We start from the raw sequence: 17,486 nt of genomic DNA, 5'->3' as shown, positions 1-17,486 counted from the left end.
GTTATTCTATGCGAAATAAAGAATATCCATTTGTCAAGACCCCTATCACAAGAGCCCATATTTTTCGAGCCCAACCACTTAAATCTCGAGCACGAGCGAAGTCCAGTGATTTGATTGTGGGAGCCGGGTACCGAAATACGGACCCCAATCTTGATAGACTTGATCTCAACTCTTGTAAACTTTGCTCGACCGTCAAGAAATCAAGGTCTAAAGGCGATGATTTGAGACACAGGAATTGGATATCCAAACACGGTGGTTGGGAACTCGAGCACCGGCATCGAGGTCGTGGCTCGGCCTTGAGAAACTCGGGCTTGGCTTTTGTGGACTCAAGCTTTGACTCGGACGAGAGAGCCGGGTAGCGAGGGAAGGAGCCTAAATAAAATCGAAGTGGAGGAATATTTCAATTCAAATCATGGAAAATCAGTCTGTAATTCCACATTAACATCTTAGCCAAACAAAAGTCTAATTAAAAGAATAGCAATAAATAAAAATAAAATAAAAAGCAAAAGTGAAAAAGCACGACAGTCTACCGATGACCCGCGCGTGACTGTGCTTCCAGAACCCGAATTCAAAATCCAAGAGGCGCGGGTTTGGAGCCCCGTTTTCGCCATTTGCCATGGATTCTTCTCGTCCTCTTCCCGCCTCCTCCCTCCTTCCTCAATCCAAAAAAAATATTTCTGCACTACCAAAACCCTACTGGCCATCCTCGCTTCCTTCCTTCCCACCTTCAATCGTCGATGATGATGGCGGACGAGCGTCCTTAACCTCGTTCGAATTCCTCTCTCGTCCCCTCAAATGAAGGTCACTCTCTCAATCTCGAATTTTTTTCTTGTTACTGAATTTTTTTTTTTTGCACTCGTTGTTCTAAGCTTTCTTCGTTTTCGATCGACTGCGACCTGCTTTTCGCCGCAGGAAGTCGGAGGATGCGATAGGAACTTCGGGCGAATCTCCTCTGTCAAGTTCATTGTGGTTTAGGTTTCGAGGTTGGTGGGGGGACGGCCTTCTTTGTTTTTGAAGTATAGGAGCTGCGAGCACTGTTTTGTTTGTGACAGATCTGGGCTTTTCGAGTCAAGTTCATGATGAGCGGGGACAATTTCTCCGGCGGCTCTCGGGGGGATTGCCCTGCTCTCGGTGATGTGACCAATCGGCCTGTGAAAAGGGGGTTTTCGCTCGTTTCCGATGATTCAGGAGCAAAATCTCAAGACAGGCGGGGTAAATGTAGAATAGACGGGGGAGGGGATGCGGCTTCTGTGAAGCAGGTGTGTTTGGGAGTTGAGAATTTGGTGAAGGGGAAATGCACTACCAGACATGATGGGCACGGTGTTAAGAAGGGTACTATTCCTTTTTTCAAGGACAAGAAGGCTCGTGGTTCATCCCCTGTGCATGACAAGCTCAGTGGTGCCAGCCATAGTGTGTTTTCTGCTGTTGTTAGATCCCAGGAAACATTAAATGTTTCGCACAGCAGTCCTAAGGTTTTGGGGATTGAAATGAATGCACGAAGTGTATTGGAAGTGGCTGATGCATCAAGGGATAGTTGTACGTCGATTGTCTCGACTTTGAGCAGTCAAGTGGGTGAGAAAAGCTCTGAGGGGATCAAGGTGCGCAACGAGCATGCAGATGTTGTAAAGGAAGTTTATGTCGATCCAATTAGAGAAAGCTCCGCACAAGGTCCCATTACTCAGGTACTTAGCAATTGTGACGAGGGCCTCAGAATTGGGAAATTAGCATCGAACAGTTCTGGCTCCATTGAGTGGTCAAGGTTGCCTAACTCACAGGGTCTCAAAAACTTTGAATTGATAAGATGCCAAACTTTGGAGGGAAATGGCTGTGACAATTTGTGTGCTGAAGAGGACCTGCTCAAAAGTTGTTCCTGTTCTTTTTGTTTGAAAGGTACTTTTAAGTTCTCGACACTTTCTAATTTATCTAGTTGTTCTGATCCAGCACATTTAATCCATAATAGATATAACTTGAAATACATATCTTCGTCATTTCTGTTGTCAGCTGCTTATATGTGGTCAGACCTTCACTACCAAGACATAAAGGGTCGAATATCTGGTAAGTTTTGTCCTTTGTCTTGGGCACCTTCCATCTATTGGAGGTTCATTTTTTTGGATAGCAGGGAAATGGTGCTTGTATTAGTCTCCTTCTGCTTCAATATACATGGTGATAACTTGATAGATGAAATTGACAAAAGCCATGTTATCCATCCTTCAGCAGTGAGCAAGAGTCGAAAAGAAGCTAACACTTTGGTTCAGAAAACTGCTATGGCAAAGGATGTTATCCATGTTTCAGGAAACTCAAATAAGTCTCCAAATCTGGAATATGTTCTCACGAATCAATGGAGGTCACTCTTTCTTCGCATGGAGGACATACTAGTCCATGAAGGCCGTGAACTCGTGAGTATCTGTTTCTTGTAGATCAGTTTCAACCTTTTGTTCTTTTAAGGGGATGATTCCATTTGCTTTTATGAGATTGTACACAAGGTTAATTTTCTTTGATAATTTGCAGTTTTCTATTTTTTTTAACATAGCTTCTGAATGCATTGCACTGTCAGGCCAAATATTTTCTTCCTTCTCCTCCATTACAATAGAGCCATGGGCGCTATTTTCTCATTGATACTAAGAGGTAACTTGAATTTCTGCTTTGCAGCAAAGTAGTTATTGTGAGCTCAAAGATATGAGAGAAAAATGTAAGATGGATCTGGATTCGACGAACAGGATGCCTTCAAATAGACACTAGTGTTGCATCGGTTTCGCGGTTGGAATCTCTTATACTCGAGACTACTTCCAAGCTTGTGAAGGTGCAATTACATGCATTCCTTTTTGCATATACGTGCTCGCGCTTTGACGCCTTCTGTGCAATCCGATGTTGTAGTACATGGATCTTTCCCTTACCGTTTCTTTCATGAGGTGCCTGGAATGTCTTTGCTAGTTTCTTCATTCAGGATTTTACTTGGCTGTGATTTTTTCGTCCTGCTTGTTGCCAGTACAAGTCGAAAGATTTTATTGCTTGAGAAAATGTATTGTTTTTTTCCTAAGTCAATGAATCAGGCCCCTGATTTGAAAATAAAGAGCTGTCAAGCGTAGAAAATTGTGGTGATACTGTTTCAGCAAATTTTAGTTGTTTCTGAGGCTGATCTTTTGTTCAAGTGTTAGTCCAGGAAAGTGTTATTACTGATTTTGTTGAAATTAACTGCTTGTAAGTCGTGAGTCGGAGTTCATTATGCTTAAAATTTCCAAATTTCTGTATCTTTGGATAGAGCATTCTCGCTTCCTGTTGTAACAGCCATTTGGGACTGTCATGCTAAATTAGACCAAAATGCAACATCGAAAACAGAGGTGAAGAAAACTTTTTGCAAGATTTTATATCGTGAAATATGAGTTTAAGAGACAAGAGAATAGAAGAGTCTAATGAGAATGGGAAATGCTTAGTTCCTTTTCCTAGCTTCAACACAAATGTGTTTACACTTTTGATCCAAAATAAAGTACTACTATTTCACAAAAAATGAAAAACCAAGTAAGTACAAACTGATTCGGGTGTGTCTAATTGCAACTTGTGTAGCATCAATCGGCATCGCCATGCTGTTTGTTGAGTTGCGATCGGGCTTCTGATAGCGCACGGCTCACCTCTTCATCATCTGGTGTCTCTCTATTCAAAACCTCATAGTCTCTTATCGAAGCCTCCCAATTTCCTAGCTGTATAAATCCCAGAGTTGATTAAAAATAATGAGTAACATCACACACGGAAAGCCTCTCGTCCAAACTTTTGCAACCCCAGAAGGTCGGCAAAAATAGAACAAAGCGTTGTTTGCATCTTGTTCTATGTACTTCGATTCAGCAAAATGATTTAAGACTTGTTTAGAGTAAGATGGTTTACCTTGGCATGACAATCGGCTCTTCTGAGTCTAGCTTTGCTATAAGATGGCCGTACATTAAGAGCAGCTGCACAATCCTCGATCGCTTTCTCGAGCTGGCCTAGCTTGGACCAGCAAGCTGCTCGATTGCACAATAATACCGAGTTGCAAGGGTCGTGCTCGAGTCCCCCTGCATACGCCGAACAAGCTTCCGGGAACCTCGAGGCCTTGAACAGCTCGTTGCCCCTTGATCGAGCCGCGGCTACCGCTCGAGCCCTCATCATCACCATGTTCGCCTCCTTGTTGTTTGAATCAAGTCGAGCCGCACGTTGAGCTGCCTCCAAGGCATCATCGAATCTGCTGATCACTACAAGAGCTATAAAAAGAGGCATTGGCTATTTTCCCTCCCAAAGATTCAAATTATGGTCATGAAGGAAACCGACCTGCCTGCGGCCATGTCAACCTGAGCTCTGATCATCAGGAAATATGAGCTGCCGATGGGCCCGAGGAATTTCGTGCAAGCATCGACTTCAAAGTTTGGACCGTTGATCAATACTTCATCTGCCTCCTGATGCTGGTTGAGCTTCAAGAATGCCTCCGCTTGCAACGCGAAGATCTTTTCAACAACCACAAGCAACTCGGGTCAGAAATATACTTTATGGCTAGAGACAGAGGCGGATTCTACCCTAACTAGCTTTCGATTTGTATGGCCGTTAATGCTGACCTGCGGAGCCGAATCGGCACCTGCAGATATGGCTCGCCCGCTTTCTTTGATCAAGTTGTTCCAGTCTCGTAGCTTCTGAGCCTCTGTGCATTTGTTTAGATGGGTTTGAACAGCTCTAGCTTTAGCAATGACCTCAGGATCGGCTTCTGGTCCTGCATGTTTGTAGTGATACATTGCCTTTTCTGCCTCCCCTAGCCTTTGTGTTCACATAACACAACAGGAGTCCCACTTCAGTGATTGTTAGCCGAAGCTAAAAGTTACAACTTACAGGACACGCGGTGATGGAATGGAAAGTATTCGGGACCATTTTGGCAGAACAACGAAAAATGACAGCAATTTTTCACCTGAGATATAGCGTTGCCGCGCGATTATGAGCTCTGTGATAATGAGGCTCGATTCGAATGGCTTCTCTACAGTCGATGACGGCTTCAAGAAGCCTCCCCAATGCGGTCAAAGCCGCGCTCTTGTTGCTCCTGTATGAAGCCTTATTCGGATCGATTGAGATCGCCGTGTCATACAGAGCCAATGCTTCTGCGAATCTCCCGTTCTTGTAATCTTCGTTGCCCAGGATCTTGAGAGTCTCAGGGTCCATTCTAGTCGAAATGGCACGGCACAAGGAAGCTGGCGGCTCTTCGCTAGAGTTTCTTGTCGCCGCATGTCTTCCGGTAGGCGCCGAGGATTCTTCTCTAGCAGTAGGTCTCGGAAGATAGGTGAACATATTGTCATTTGGGCTAGCATTACTTGTTCCAGGTTGCCTCAAATTGCCCAGATTACCGAAGAGCATGACATTGCTTGACGAGGCCCGGACAAGCGTGTTACTTCCTTTAGATTTCTGGTGATCAGCTATCATGCTCTCCAGCTCGCCAGATATCCCAATGGCTTCCTTGGGGACTCTCCTACCTTGGTTTACATGACCTTGGTCGGCCAGCACGTTCGCGGTGGCCCTGCCCGGAACTCTATTTCCGGGTTGGATTTGACTTTGAGGATGCCTTCCCTGGGCCTTAGGGGAAGGTCTCGAGACGGGTCTCGGACGCCCTTCCGATCCATTGTTACAAGCGTCGAGGAATGCGGTCTCATCGGAGCCGCCTCGCCGTCTTTGAGAATTGGGAGTGCTGGGGGTCTTGGCAATGTTGTTGCTGCCGCTGTTCGGCGTGGGGATCGATCCGGTCGACGTGCTCCTCCTGAGCCAGAACGTGCTTCGCCCAAAGACCACATTAAGCAAGCCGCAGCCCGATCTTCTCTCCGGAGACGCATCTACCATTCTTGTGTTGATCAAGAAACTTTGCTCTCTCCAGCTTTTTCAGAAAGATCAGAGCATATCGAACCCAGGATCATATGAAAGTGCCAAAATCCACAACATAAAACTCGAATGGCGCGCAAAAATTCGCAGCTTTGTATGTTAAGAAAAACTTAATCTTGGACCCTGCAGAACTTCTGCAAGAGATTTGATTCGTATGAAACCAAGTTTGCTGCTGTGACATGTGCAAATCCTCATCAAAATGGCCACTTGCAGACCAATGCACAAGTCCTTCGTTCTTCCTCTGTTTTCGAAAAGCTCACAAACAGAAGCCAAAATCCCAATGCTTGATCCGGAGACATTAGCAGCGAAAGAGAGAGACGTTCAGGAGGCGGTCTTTTTGTCGCGATCGCCGCTCTCGGCCTCGCTGGTTCTTGCTGTTGTTTTGCTTCTTCTCTTTCTTTCTTCTGGTTGACATGGGAGGTGGAAAACAGGGGGACCAACTGACTCGGTCTTGTATGAAACGAGGATCTCTGCATTTCTTTTGGGAAAAACGATGGACGTAATTAGATACTTAAGATCCTATTTTAGTGAGTCGGAGAGGGGATAGGATTTGTGGCAAGTTTTGCTGGTGGGGTGAAATTGAGATGATTCTGTCATATTAGGGTCGAATGAAGGGGGAAAAAAAACAATAAAGTAGGGGGCAGAGTGAGACAAATCAAAATTTGAGGGGACAAATTGAAATTGAGCCTAAATTGAGTTATGGAGCTTCCTGTGATCTCTTTTCTCATGTACTTCCTGCAAACACTTCCTCATCCTTGAAGCACAAGGAACTAAAATCTGCCAAAAAGAAAAATCTCATTGTTGTTGTAATTGTAGCAATGCACAAACAGGCTTCCAAGAAAATATAAACAACAAGAAACGGACCATGATATAATTAGTTTTTTCCATAAACGTACCGTGCTCCGATTGATTAGGGATGTCGAAATGTTGCGTTTTCTCGGCGTAGCATTATCAATATCTCACCACGGGTTTCCCTTTCCTCATATGGGATTGTCTGCGATCTGTCTATCTACTTACTTATCGACTTATCCGTTATCGTGAAACAAATTGCATATTCCCATCCATTTGATAGACGACCGACACGAGATTGCTGTAGCAGGGCCGACGCATACCTCTAATACCACCCGGGGCTTCAATGCTGGGAGCCGATTCGACTATGAGGTCGGCCAGGGCCAGGGGTGACGCGATTCCCCCAAGATTTTCTACAGTCCCCACAGTGAATGTCTACACTTACAGAAAGCAATTGCAACCTTTTCTGCTGGACATGTTAAAAATCCAAAGTTCCTATGATTTCGTAATGAATTGCATTTTTGGTTACTAAAGTGATTTATCAACGTGAAATTGAGCAAAGCGATTAATGTCCAGCCTTCAATTTACCCAATTCCAGGTACAAACGTTCCAGAGAAAAATGTGATAAATCGTCGAGGACAATGTGAGAGAGAGAGAGAGAGAACACTAATGTAACTATGGAAAGCTCATGAACATTCTCAAGCAAAGGACTAATCCTAATCCCGATGACATGAAAACAGAATCGCGATTTCACAGGATCATTGTCAACAAGGTCCAAATCAACTCAGTGTGATTCAGTTTGTGAACCATATTGCCTAGGGATGCAAGGCCTCAGGGGATCAGTCTGAGACGCGAAACCTGCTTCAAGGTGCGGAAGAACCAGCAACATAGTTTCTTGGGTTTCTCTGTAATTCAGTGGCTATTGCCTCTGACAGTTCTTCAGCACTGTACTCCACTCCGAAGCAGCGCACCACCTCCATGTTCGGATTCAGCAAGTACCTGTTGAAGTTCATGGGCATTATGACAGATTAAAACAGAGCTACACACACAAGAGCACACAAAGTGTGTAGAAAAGAGACGCGCCAGTGTACCCGATCCTTTGTTTCCACGAGAGGTGAACTACCGAACCAAAAAACCCAATCGGAGAACAACCTCAACTGAACTGACAAGGCCAGTCCAATCCCTTTCAAGTTCTCTATTATTCAAAATTTAATCCTCTTAATTTTTTATATATATATATATATATATATATATATATATATATATTAAACACAATATGACTAAGAGTAACTATTTGTCAATAATGCCACATATATCACAAAACCCCTCACTATTCTATGCACTTCATGCCATTTTAGTTTACCCGGCAATCAAGGCCAGAGTCATGGAATTTAGAGAGAGAGAGAGAGAGAGAGAGACTTATAGGCCAGAAGGGCTTACATGTTGTGAGAGGTCTCTACAAGATAATCATCCCCTTCCTCTTCGACCTTCCTGAAGTAAACTCGGTATTCCTGCGCCATCTGCCTAACAGCAGCAACAGATCCTGTAAGTCCAATTATTCTCGGATGGAACTCTGCAGTCCTTTAAACAAGAATCGCGGAGAATTAGCAGCAAATCATATTTGGAAACAGTGTAACGGAAAAATTAGGGGACCCTGACCTTTAAGATAAGCACGGAGATGAGAAGGTATATCCCTCTGAGGATCAATCGTGACAAATACTGGTAAAATCTCTGCGTTCTGTTTTGACTCTTGGTTCAAGCAGTATAGGAAATATCAGTGACACCCACAAAAAGATAATTCGATGTCACAAATATGTTGGTACAAGAGCCAAACCTAATATGTCAATAGCTTTCGCCATTGTATTGAGTTGTTCGGGACCAACATCAGGTGATGATGTATACCCGAAATAGAGGAGTACCCATTTTCCTTTTAAGTCCTTTTCAGTGACAATCCGATGCTCCGTGTCAATTAAAGTAAATGGTCCACCAATAATCGGTCCCCTGACTGAATTTCCTTCCCCGCTACTTCCTTGACCTAATACAACAAAAAAGATCCTATAAAAGGTCACATATCTCTTCACAAAACTAGAACTTTACTTTTAGATCACCAACAATTTTCAGGTGTCCTTTTCTGGTCAGGTATACCAAGGTACCAAACCTCGCTATGGAGATTGAGCATGCAAAGCCTCAAATTGATCCTTGATTAATGGGACATGGGCTACCCTCAGTTCCAGATCATCACATTACAAGTTTTTTCATGAATATCTAAGGCATTTACTTACTTTCAGAACTTTAGTTCTGAGACAGGAGAAATAAAGTAAAACATTTAGTTCAATTTAAATGATGCAGAAACGGGAACCTCCACAGGAAGCATAATAAATCCGTTCTTCAATTCACGTGAACCAAAATCAAAGCACAGTAAGGTATCCATCCTAAACAGAATGAGCTGATCTGAAAATTGAGGTTTTACTTTCGGCATCTGCCCATAATGGACACATATCCATCGGGAAGTGGGTGCTAGAACCGGTATCTTCAGTACATTACTTTGAAAATTTTGGCCATAGAATCCACGGGATAAAGAAATCACTGACTACAGATGTCTAATCATGCTTGAAAAACTCATCTTAGGCCTCTTGGTTCATATGTTTCCATCTTTCTCACACATCTTATGTGGCATCTCAGAAAAGAACGCCCATAAAACTGTCGACTTATCTCAAAATGAAAGAGAATTGCTCAATGCTCTTAAACCTTAAGTGCTCTGATACAGATATGGTAAGAAGAGAAAGACATGGATGAAGGGAAAGACTATTTTTAAAGGCACAAAAGTGAGTCCTCCTATTTCTTCTATTTGAAAGCGATGTAAGATTTTTATTTTTATTTTAAAAAAAGGAGAATAAGTCAACCACCAGAGTTACCTTTTAAAGTTGCTCTCCTCTCGTCATTATAACGGATTAGAACTGCAGCCCCAACGACACCTCCTACTATAAGACTAGGCTGCATAAGATCATTAAAAAGACGGGAATAAGAATGTATAAAGAAGCACACCACATGACTGAGACCAACAAGTGTAGGTGCGTGGATATTTACAATATACTGCACAAGCCAGAAAAGCAAGAAAAAAATCATCTCTTAAAGAAAATGAATTTTGATGACATACAATGAGATAGTTTCTCGAAGGCCGAGAAGCATCTGCTTCGGCAGGCAATACGGGAAAAACATTCCGACGCCCATTACCATTTCTGGACGATTTTGAATAATTAAAAGTTTGAACATTCCTCTCCGGACCAAACCTACAACAGATTCACAAGTGGTCAATAAACTGAACGAGGCATGTACTTCTGACCAAAAAGCTTTTCCAATGGACATGACTATGGCACTAGCAACTAGACCATCCTAGATGTTACTCATTGTTGCATATTCCAAACACTCCACCAAAATACAAGAATCCATCTTACTCAGCTAAAAAATGGAGAAAATATTGCTTTCAATCATCTAATTTTGGACATCAAGCATAGTCGCAAGTTGTTCATAAAAGAACAACCTAAGGGCCATCCACCTATTAAAAACCCGACCCCAGTAACCATCTGAACACCAATGGAACTACAGACCAGTACTGACCCACATCTTGCAAACTCAAGATGAATCTTCAAAACAGAAGCAGAGTAAGCACAAACTACATCACCACAATGATTCAGCTTCATGAGTGTCACAAAATGCTTCCCACCAGAAAACCCTGACGACAGTAACCGTTTGCTTGGAACTTATGATACCAAACAGCTCACTCCAAATTGAAACACAACCCAACCCAATGAGAACTTTCATCAGACAGAAAAAAGATCCCAACAAGAGTCCCCTCATCGAAATGAGGCTCAACATCAGCAAATCACAGACGCATAACTTGGGAACGGATTATCAGACATGAAGGAAACCCAGGGAAACAGAAGGCAACTCTGAGAGGAAAATCTGAAGAAGCGAAAAGGGTTCAAGGGTCTATACCTCTGGAGCAAATTCGAAGCCTCTCTCGAGCGGTGCTTAGAAGAAGAGAGAACACGACGAAGAATCATCGTCTAGTGGTGGGAAAAACTGTCGTGGGTCAAATCTCGAATTGGGTTTAAAAGACTGAACGATGGGCAACTTCTTGGATTGTTTTACAAGGATCACCGATGCATTTGCATTGCTGCCCAAGGCAAATGAATCAATCATGCGTGTTGCACGAGCAAGGACAGCCGAAGTACTTCCCGTAAGACGCTCCCACGCAGAAGAAAGGTTCAGCGATTGAGCCGGGCCGGGCCGCACTAGGTCAGTTTTGAACCCAAACTCCAGTCTTTCGTTTGAGCCCGGCTACGCCATCGTAGCACCGTGAACTAACGCGGCGTTTGGCCTTTAGGATAAATATCAGGGCAGGATGAGATATTTATCATATCTTATATTTGGCAATATCTAAAATAGGATAAAAGGAATATAAAGGATATATTTCGGATAAAAATGTCCTAAGAGAGGGGTGGGATAGATTCGAATAGAATTTCTCAAAAGAGCATATACGAGAACAATCAGATTTTTTTCACAACCACCATCTCTTCTCCATATTATACTCTTTCTCTAGTGGTGGCAACCATCAAGCGTGGCCGCCTCTTTTGCTATGCTAGGTTAGGGCCTCTAGCCGTAAAATCGGGTATCTCCACGACCTCGTTCTTTAGTCGATAGTTTGGTGTAATATTTGATCATGTTCTTCGTTCTTTAATTGCTTGAACCTTTCTAACATTCACAAAAGTCTCGACATGTTATGAAAAACTCAAGTTTTATTATCGACTTTTAATGTAGCTTGCTTGGACGACATGCATGAGAGTATGTTCAACTTGTGAAAAGAGGATGAATAATTTCATTTTTCAACATTTATTTTCACACTCAACAAGAGAACGAGTAAGGCCAATGGGTCATTCTCAAAGGGTTGGACTACAAATCAAGACCCTTAGTTCTACCAAGTGTGCTCAATCAATGTCGTGCCTAAATTTAGATGGCACAAATCTCTACTCAATAATAACTCACTTATCATAACTCATCGATGAATAATTTCTAAAGAATTTTGATTTTTAGTCGATCTTAATTGCGTCTTGTCTCTACTTATTTGACTTTAGATCCATAGTTCACCAAACAATACATAGGATATGACAAAATTCTTGAATTGTTTATCATATGCTATTTAGTCATATCCCGACTAGAAATCCGGACAACCAAACGCAACCCAAGGGTAAAACTAAGTCGAGTCACTACTACGTCGGACTTGATGCGATAATTACTCGACATCAACACATCATATTGGGAGACTTGTCAAAAAAATCCAAAACCTACTACACTCGTGCTAATGTAGTCTTGGACCTTTTAATTGTACTCATTGAGTTATAAACATTTTCACGTTTTTTCTCAATTAAGTTCATCCAATCATATTTTACTAGAAATTGGTGACGTGAACTCCCAACCTGTGTGGTACGGTTGGCATTAATACATACATTTTTAATAATATTCTAATAACATATTTTGAATTTTTTTTTATAATTTTTCCTTTTTTGTTTTTTTTTCCTTTACTTTTTTTTTTTAACTAGACTTAGTGCCGGTTAGGGTCGTCGGCCACAGGCGAGGGCCGCAACCCCCTCGCCAAATCCGGTGAGGCCGGGTTGGGGCAACGGACCCTCGCCAATCATAAATCCAGGGGAAAAAGTAAAAAGGAAAAACTTATAAGAAAAATTCAAAACATATGTTTAAAAAGTGTACGCATCAGCACCAATCATGCCACATAGAACGACCGACGTCCACATGAGCGCCCTTCGGCCAAAATTGACCAAATAAGCTCAATTAACAAAATGTAAAAATATTTAAGACTCAATCAACACGATTAATTAATTTGAAACTCAATTGACAAAGGTACAACAAATTTATGACTTTTTGACAAAATTGAATTGGCAAAACAAATAATACTTGGATAAATTAAGACAAAAGAATAGGTGATGTTTTTTGTTTGGTCAAAAGAATACATTATGTTATAAGTATCACGATTTGAGTGAATTGTGCGACTTCTCTTAATCCTTCACGTCTCCTTCTCTCTGTCCGAACGCAAGCATTCATTTCTCAAACGTAGAAAATGAAAGCAAAAGCTACAGTTCACACCATTCAAGACAATTTACAGGATGAGCTTGAAACAACCAAACGATCCATCCATTGACATCGGATAAAGATGGGATTGCGATGGCTCCAGAACACTTTACTTGCTCAGCGGCTCTCGGCCTTCTCGACCGGCACCGAAAGCAAATGCCGGGCCTTCATCTTGTGAATAGCACCGGCGGGATCGAGGCTTTTCGGACAGGTCTTGGTGCAATTCTTTATCGTCCTGCATCCGTACAACCTCTTTTGGTCCTCCGTTAGTGCCTGGAGTCGCTGGTCGGCGAATTCGTCTCGGCTGCCAAAGAAGGGACACCAATATCATCTAGTTGTTGCACTAAGAAAGACTTGACAGATACTTTTACCACACCGATTGATAACAAGAGGCATTGCTTGATTTATCCCAGCTCCCACATAGGTTAACTTCAAATTCGAGTTCCGGCGAAACATGCCAAACTCATATTGAAAACCTCAAAAGTCGAATGCGACATGCCGGATGCACAACCGGTTTATTGACAAGGCTACCAGGACGACACAACGATTACCATTTTTGACAAGAAAATATGATGCCTTGGAACCGAAAGGAGAATATGGTCTTACCTGTCACATATCCATCTATATGCTTGGAGAAGCGCGGCCGGTCCCAAGAACTCTTCCGGATTCCACCAATAGGACGGGCACGAACTACTGCAGCACGCGCATAATATGCATTCGTAAAGCCTGTCCAATCTCTTTCTTTCCGCCGGAGTTTGCCGGTATTCCCGACCATCTTCCGACAGACGTCTCGTCTTAAGCCACGGCTCGATTGACCTGTCTCAAGGCAAAGGGAAACCTATTCCACCCATTTGCACGGAATCGAAGCCTAAAAGACGACCGTGCACCCTTCGCCTTTCCGATTCACATGATTGAATAAGAACAACTTAATCACCACCATACATTCCTGTGGTGGAATGACCGATAAAATCCACAAGCAATGTACTTATGATTCGAAGAATGACCATTTTGACCGGCCTCAGACTCTGCCGTGTTCTAAAATTCTGAACATCCCACATAATGACATGAATAAATTCGCGACTATGTACCACAAATTAGGGAGCTTGATTATCGCCGGATGGCTTACTTGTACTGCCGATAGAAGTTGGTGAGATCGACGGCGAGGTCCTTGATGACATACATGTGCGGGAGTGGAGTGATCGTAGTGGGCTTCGAAGTGTCCGCGTCGATGGGCTTGAGACAAGCCACGGTGTTGGTCCCGTCGATGTTCATGGCGCACGACCCGCATATCCCTTCCCTACACGACCTCCTGTAGGTCAGCGTCGAGTCGTCCTCCGCTTTTATCTTCTGAAGTGCATCCAACACCTGCACGCGCCACCAAACGTCGCCCACCGTCATATCGAGTCGTCCGTCACATGGAATTCGAAGAACGTATGGCAATATAAATGGAGTGGATCAAATTTATGGAGCGGGAAAATTTTAGCGCGTTCGGTTCACGAGACGAGGTTGGCAGGTGAATTCACCATTGCATGCTAGGGCAAGGTGATGGTGGTAACGAAAATTCCGACATTTCCCTTCCGTTCGACGGACCGTTCGAGATTTTGAACATTATTGCCTGTTTTTCTAAAATGAAACTTGTATCGCTTGAAATAATCAATCATTGAAAATAAAATCATCGTACACAATAATCTATGTCTATAATCAATGAAAATGAAAATAAAATCATTGTCTGGAACGCAGTATGTCCGTAGGTCGACATGAGAGGGGAGAGAAAAGTGGTTCACCATAGGACCACAGGCGGTCAAGTCGGGGCTCCACCGATAGATCCGAAACTCCTTCACCGTCGCTCCCTTCTTCTTCTCGATCGTCTCGAACGTCTCCATCGCTTGCTCTGCATGTCGTCGCCCCGCTGGGCGGTCTTCAAGAACTGGGAACTTCTGCGACGCCTCCTTCTTGCCCAGCTCTAATAACCCACCTGCTTTCTCGTAGACGTGGCGAAACAAGCTCCTCCACATCCTCTCTCTCTCTCTCTCTCTCTCTGCCTCTGTGTTGGGTTTCTGATGGATTCTGCAACACGGGTGTGCAGATCGATGGAGATGATGATGATGTGTTCTTGCGCGGCGAAAGAACACCTGGTTTTTGCATGACCGAAACGTGTTCTGAGTACGGGGTATGAGCAAAATGAACCAAAGCCCGCTGCCTGGTCTCGTCGGCACAAAAATGTGACACTATAATCGTGAAATGTTAGGCATAAGATTAAAGATGAATCCCATTATGATTGTCATATATTTTTTTGCCATTCATAACACTCGCAGTTGATATTACACCGTTATATGATTATACAATCAACTTCTCATAACATTTAGTGTAAAGAAATCGCACCTAACTTTCTTGATTTCCCGATGTGACTTGATGCCAATTCCTTTGCTGCTCACTAATTTCTTTTTTATTATACATTTTTCGTTAAACAAACTCAATATTTCGAGAATTCACAATAGTTTTTACTCTTTATGTGATGGTACATGGTAAGGATGTGTTCGGTCGCCCAGATGACAAGTCGGATAAGAACGAAGGCTATTATATTTGGTGTTCAGTGGCGGATATGGACCGAGATAAACCTCGAATGAGTTGGGATGATATTATGAATCACTTTCCCATGCTAGAAGTGAGATAAAATTTTCTCATCCGTGTACAATAAAATACCTTAAAATATACAAAAGTGGACAAAATGACAGAAAGCCTTAGGGGGGACGACAATAGCGGAGCCACTGGTGACAAAACACGTCGATGGTAGCAATTGATTGGTTGAGTCCAGATCCAGATTTGGACTCCATACTTTAGGTCGCGAAGGCAGACCATTGACACCAACGTCAATCCCCAGATATGTTTTTGCTTTATATAACCCGAATCCCTTTACTCGCTGCCCGAACCAAATGAAATTCCAACCCTAAAAATCCAAAATTTTCGGTTCGGTTCGGTTCGATTCGATTCGGGTATTTTTTTTTTTTTTTACATCCTTAATTGTTGGATAGTTGATGAGCATCCTCAACTATTCGGGGTATGCCGTGTGAAAACTTTTCACCAAATGACCTCGGAACATTTGATTGGTCAAGGCCACCTACCCCAATTAAAAGTCCGTACTTAAATCAGTTTATGGGCGTGCAAAGTGTTCTATGAGCTCCGGGTAGTTGGATCTCTATGCCCGTCCCACCGCATAATAAAAACGAGAAAGCTTTTCATCAAACAAAAGGAGTTTATGTAAATAAATCAAATCCGTTGACAATGCTAACCATAATGATTTTGCGCATAATGAGGTTCTTCGATAATTTTGACATTTATTCAAAGATTATCCTTGCACACATGACACTTGTATAGCCAAATTTCTAAAACTTACTTGGCCAAGCAATGACATTTCTTTCAAAAAAAATATAAATTGTCAAAGTGTTAAGGAGACCGTGTGCCAAATAGTCACTAGTATTTCCATCTATCGGTCATAGGATTGACTCGTGGTTTATTCGAATGCAATGTCACTCGTGATGTACATCTCAAAGAACTTTGCATTGATGTTGTACGATCTTTAGCTCCGATTGAGCGCTCGAGGTACCTCTCATCCAAATGACTCTACATTCCCTCTCCCTTAACATAGATGGAATCATGACCCGATGATCAATTTTCATCCTTTTTAAGATTTGAGAATTGATAATGACCCCGTTTTTGGAATTAGAAGTCTAGATTCTTTTTCAAAGAATAAAATGCAACTATATAAACATGTAGATTCTTTTAAAAAACTTTTTAATACTTTTAATGAATAGAAGACCTATACAGATTTTGTCTTTGTTTTGGAGGGAGAGCCAGAGGCAAGGAACTACAAGGCATCAATTTCAACCAACCATAAAGTCAATCCATCGTGATTGAGATAATTATCCAAAGGTTTTAAACTTGATAGCTAATTCCATCTTAAAACTCTCAATTGTATCAATTTAATCTTAAATATTTTGATAATTTGCCAAATTAGTTGAAACTATTATTTGAATAATTGATCAGAAAGGCTGAATTGGAAAATCGTCAAAAGATTTAGGACTAAATTGGTAAATTGTCAAAAGGTTTAGGATTAAATTGACACAATTAAAAAGTTTACAACTAAATTGATTATTGTACGATAAATTTCAAACTTTTTATACAATTTTCTATGCTGTAATTTGATCACAAATGCTTATGAAGAAGAGAATTCGAATACTTGAAATATGGTATAATTTCGAGACGGAAGCGTCCGAGGGAGCCGCGAACGGTCCACAAGTCAAGATTCAAAGGCAGGAAACGTTTGGACGCACGTCACGCACCCAACCCCGCTCGAGTCTCCATCCGTTAGGACCACTGCCCGACGGCTGACCCCGTCCTATTGTAGCCCTCTGATTTTGAGCGATTTTGACTGAAGACTTTGAGCTCTTGCCAAAGGGCGAAAAATAAACACAAGTACAATTTAGAAGAGGAAAAAACTTAGTGGCTATCGATTTCTGGATTTATCACTATTAAATTTATTGCACGCATTTCTAAGAGTGTTCCACTTTTCAAAGATCCCGCCTCGATTTTCCGATTTGTGAATTGATATATCAACGTAACCAATATATAATACCGTTGTATGAAAATCGTTTCAATTTGTTATAAATCACAAC

General features: G+C 42.3%; 4 protein-coding genes across 6 annotated transcripts; 1 reads left to right on the top strand and 3 right to left on the bottom strand.

Annotated features, from left to right (window-relative positions):
* Positions 1-605: 605 nt before the first annotated feature.
* LOC115738895 lies at positions 606-3,717 on the top strand. 3 transcript variants are annotated; one of them, XM_030671688.2, is made up of 5 exons: positions 606-801; positions 913-1,890; positions 2,002-2,055; positions 2,218-2,396; positions 2,650-3,717. In XM_030671688.2, exons 2-5 carry the CDS (start codon positions 1,077-1,079, stop codon positions 2,737-2,739), a joined length of 1,137 nt encoding a protein of 378 aa, XP_030527548.1. In that variant the 5' UTR covers positions 606-801; positions 913-1,076; the 3' UTR covers positions 2,740-3,717. The 3 variants fall into 3 exon arrangements, with proteins under 3 accessions (XP_030527548.1, XP_048138840.1, XP_030527546.1); XM_048282883.1 differs by having other exon boundaries at positions 2,215-2,396; positions 2,555-2,695; XM_030671686.2 differs by having other exon boundaries at positions 608-801; positions 2,215-2,396.
* On the bottom strand, positions 3,558-6,040 carry LOC115738827 (inactive TPR repeat-containing thioredoxin TTL3). Its single transcript, XM_030671555.2, has 5 exons — positions 4,922-6,040; positions 4,578-4,773; positions 4,297-4,469; positions 3,877-4,210; positions 3,558-3,695 (listed from the first exon to the last, which is right to left on the bottom strand). The coding sequence occupies exons 1-5, from the start codon at positions 5,836-5,838 to the stop codon at positions 3,564-3,566; spliced, it is 1,752 nt and encodes a 583-aa protein (XP_030527415.2). The 5' UTR covers positions 5,839-6,040; the 3' UTR covers positions 3,558-3,563.
* Positions 6,041-7,352: 1,312 nt separating this feature from the next.
* LOC115738896 (protein SCO1 homolog 2, mitochondrial) lies at positions 7,353-10,925 on the bottom strand. Its single transcript, XM_030671689.2, has 7 exons — positions 10,663-10,925; positions 9,824-9,956; positions 9,582-9,660; positions 8,501-8,701; positions 8,326-8,415; positions 8,107-8,239; positions 7,353-7,665 (listed from the first exon to the last, which is right to left on the bottom strand). Exons 1-7 carry the CDS (start codon positions 10,728-10,730, stop codon positions 7,530-7,532), a joined length of 840 nt encoding a protein of 279 aa, XP_030527549.1. The 5' UTR covers positions 10,731-10,925; the 3' UTR covers positions 7,353-7,529.
* Positions 10,926-12,720: 1,795 nt separating this feature from the next.
* On the bottom strand, positions 12,721-14,845 carry LOC115738826 (succinate dehydrogenase [ubiquinone] iron-sulfur subunit 3, mitochondrial). The gene is made up of 4 exons (XM_030671554.2): positions 14,598-14,845; positions 13,940-14,178; positions 13,420-13,629; positions 12,721-13,117 (listed from the first exon to the last, which is right to left on the bottom strand). Exons 1-4 carry the CDS (start codon positions 14,826-14,828, stop codon positions 12,931-12,933), a joined length of 867 nt encoding a protein of 288 aa, XP_030527414.2. The 5' UTR covers positions 14,829-14,845; the 3' UTR covers positions 12,721-12,930.
* Positions 14,846-17,486: the final 2,641 nt, after the last annotated feature.

Source organism: Rhodamnia argentea, chromosome 1 (genome assembly GCF_020921035.1).
Source record: "Rhodamnia argentea isolate NSW1041297 chromosome 1, ASM2092103v1, whole genome shotgun sequence".
NCBI lineage: Eukaryota > Viridiplantae > Streptophyta > Magnoliopsida > Myrtales > Myrtaceae > Rhodamnia > Rhodamnia argentea.
The sequence above is the reverse complement of the archived record's forward strand: the minus strand, read 5'-3'. Positions and strand labels throughout refer to the sequence as shown.

Coding starts and splice junctions, on each gene's coding strand:
- LOC115738826 (XM_030671554.2), bottom strand. CDS start 14,828: ATGTGGAGGAGCTTGTTTCGCCACGTCTACGAGAAAGCAGGTGGGTTA. Junction 13,630..13,939: donor AACTTCTATCGGCAGTACAA/GTAAGCCATCCG, acceptor GCCTTGAGACAG/GTCAATCGAGCCGTGGCTTA. Junction 13,118..13,419: donor TATAGATGGATATGTGACAG/GTAAGACCATAT, acceptor CTTCTTTGGCAG/CCGAGACGAATTCGCCGACC.
- LOC115738827 (XM_030671555.2), bottom strand. CDS start 5,838: ATGGTAGATGCGTCTCCGGAGAGAAGATCGGGCTGCGGCTTGCTTAAT. Junction 4,774..4,921: donor GCGGCAACGCTATATCTCAG/GTGAAAAATTGC, acceptor GTGAACACAAAG/GCTAGGGGAGGCAGAAAAGG. Junction 4,211..4,296: donor GTTGACATGGCCGCAGGCAG/GTCGGTTTCCTT, acceptor AGTGATCAGCAG/ATTCGATGATGCCTTGGAGG.
- LOC115738895 (XM_030671686.2), top strand. CDS start 1,077: ATGATGAGCGGGGACAATTTCTCCGGCGGCTCTCGGGGGGATTGCCCT. Junction 2,056..2,214: donor CATAAAGGGTCGAATATCTG/GTAAGTTTTGTC, acceptor TCCATCCTTCAG/CAGTGAGCAAGAGTCGAAAA. Junction 2,397..2,649: donor TCCATGAAGGCCGTGAACTC/GTGAGTATCTGT, acceptor TCTGCTTTGCAG/CAAAGTAGTTATTGTGAGCT.
- LOC115738896 (XM_030671689.2), bottom strand. CDS start 10,730: ATGATTCTTCGTCGTGTTCTCTCTTCTTCTAAGCACCGCTCGAGAGAG. Junction 9,661..9,823: donor CTTCGAGAAACTATCTCATT/GTATGTCATCAA, acceptor GATCTTATGCAG/CCTAGTCTTATAGTAGGAGG. Junction 8,702..9,581: donor GAGGAGAGCAACTTTAAAAG/GTAACTCTGGTG, acceptor TTGTTGTATTAG/GTCAAGGAAGTAGCGGGGAA.